The sequence below is a fragment of the Procambarus clarkii genome, unplaced genomic scaffold, assembly GCF_040958095.1.
Source record: "Procambarus clarkii isolate CNS0578487 unplaced genomic scaffold, FALCON_Pclarkii_2.0 HiC_scaffold_272, whole genome shotgun sequence".
NCBI classification, from domain to species: domain Eukaryota; kingdom Metazoa; phylum Arthropoda; class Malacostraca; order Decapoda; family Cambaridae; genus Procambarus; species Procambarus clarkii.
The window spans coordinates 32,334-33,976 of NW_027189305.1; the positions used below are offsets into that span (position 1 = coordinate 32,334).

Below are 1,643 nucleotides of genomic sequence, written 5' to 3' on the forward strand. Positions count from 1 at the left end.
TCTGCTTGCAGTCTTGACGACGCAGCTGGTGGGTGGTGAGGACGTCGAGACAACCACCCACGATGGTGTGAAACGTTGACATCTGGTGACTGCATCCTTGTAGACAGCATACTGAGCCAAGACAACCTCATTAGTGACGTGAGGTGTCGGCTGGGTGACTGGTGTATTGTCACTAACCCTAAATAACCATGTGATTAGTTACTGGGTCTGGTCGGGGAGGACTTTGTGTAACGTGCCTCCCCCTTGATCTTCTCAGATAGGGTTCACGTGTGGCTGGGACAACTGGCCAGGTGTACAAATCAGACCTGGGAAAAGACAGACAACAACATGGCGGAAGCATGGATATAACTCTGGGTTTGTTGGAAGTTGGAAACCCCAGAGCAAGGTAAAGTCTGCTATCTGAGTTAAGTACAGTTAAGAAATCAACATCATTATTGCCTCTACAGGAAAATCTAATGATTTCTAAATGATACTAACTAAGGGAGTTACTTTAACCTTTACTGTACAGTGCGAGATCTTGTTACCATGGGGTGACGAGAGTGCATTTGACTACTGACGAGAGATGACAGAGGGTCATTCTCCCCATCTGACTCGTAACTTGAGTTACCAGTCAGCTCTGATGGGTCAGGAATTAGACTTGCTGAAGGCAATTCCAGTTCCTCCCTTGCATGGTAAATCTTCAACTTATTAATGTGGACAGTTCTTTCCACCTGATCCTCAAATACCCCCATTATGACAACATTGACAGGGCCGTCTTTCTTGGTCACTCTATACGGCCCCCGCCATCTAGGAGTTAGTCTCCTACTCTGATTGGTGGGAGCAGCTTCATTGATTCTCAAGACCAGGCTGCCCTCCTTCAGTTTCAGAGGTTGTACATTCCTGTCATAATAGTGAGCATATCTACCCCGTGCTTCTCTTGAAGCCTCCGCTGCAACTCTCCAAGCATTCCTCTTTTTGTTCAGAACTTCTGAAGGATAGTCCTCTCCATATGCAACATTGTGTCTGTTAAGCAGACCTGATGGGAAATTGCATGATTGACCAGTGAACAAAAGAAGGGGGTTGGGTATTTATAGACTGGTGGGTAGCAGTATTCAGAGCCAGCTGAACATAACGTAGGTGTTCGTCCCATGAGTTTGCATCGCGTTCAGCAAGGATTGCAAGCATATCCTTAACTGAACGGTTGGTACGTTCAGTCATCCCGTTTGCCTGAGGGCGGTAAGCTGTTGTAAAGGCTGAGGTTGTCTCCAATATCTTACAAACTTCTCTAAATATATCCCCATTAAATTCCTGACCTCGATCCGAAACTAAAACTTTAGGAGACCCAAATACAGTTACAAATCTATTAAAAAATGCTCGGGCAACAGTACGAGAATCTTTTTGAGGGATGGCGATCAAGGTGGTGTATCTGGACAGATGGTCCACTAATACCAACACGTACCGATTGCCTGAAAGGCTGCAATGGAGATCAATCAAATCAGCCCCCACTCGGTCTAGCAGTTCTGAAATCTCCGGAAATTCCTGTAGTGAGGCTTGTGCCTTAAGGGCACCTTTTCTCCCCTGACATTTGGGGCAAGTCTTCACGTACTTAATTACTTCTGACAACATACCCGGGAAATGAAAGAGAGACTTTGCTTTCAAGTGAG

At 46.0% G+C, this 1,643-nt stretch overlaps 1 protein-coding gene across 1 annotated transcript; it reads right to left on the bottom strand.

Moving 5' to 3' along the window:
* Window positions 1–497: 497 nt before the first annotated feature.
* Window positions 498–1,605, bottom strand: LOC138361276 (uncharacterized). Its single transcript, XM_069320648.1, has 2 exons — window positions 1,257–1,605; window positions 498–1,015 (listed from the first exon to the last, which is right to left on the bottom strand). Exons 1-2 carry the CDS (start codon window positions 1,603–1,605, stop codon window positions 498–500), a joined length of 867 nt encoding a protein of 288 aa, XP_069176749.1.
* Window positions 1,606–1,643: the final 38 nt, after the last annotated feature.

What these genes read in the sequence shown, in the direction of transcription:
- LOC138361276 (XM_069320648.1), bottom strand. Translation starts at nt 1,605, where the DNA reads ATGTTGTCAGAAGTAATTAAGTACGTGAAGACTTGCCCCAAATGTCAG. An exon ending in GGATATATTTAGAGAAGTTT is followed by an intron (nt 1,016 to 1,256) that starts GTAAGATATTGG and finishes ATTTCCCATCAG; the next exon opens with GTCTGCTTAACAGACACAAT.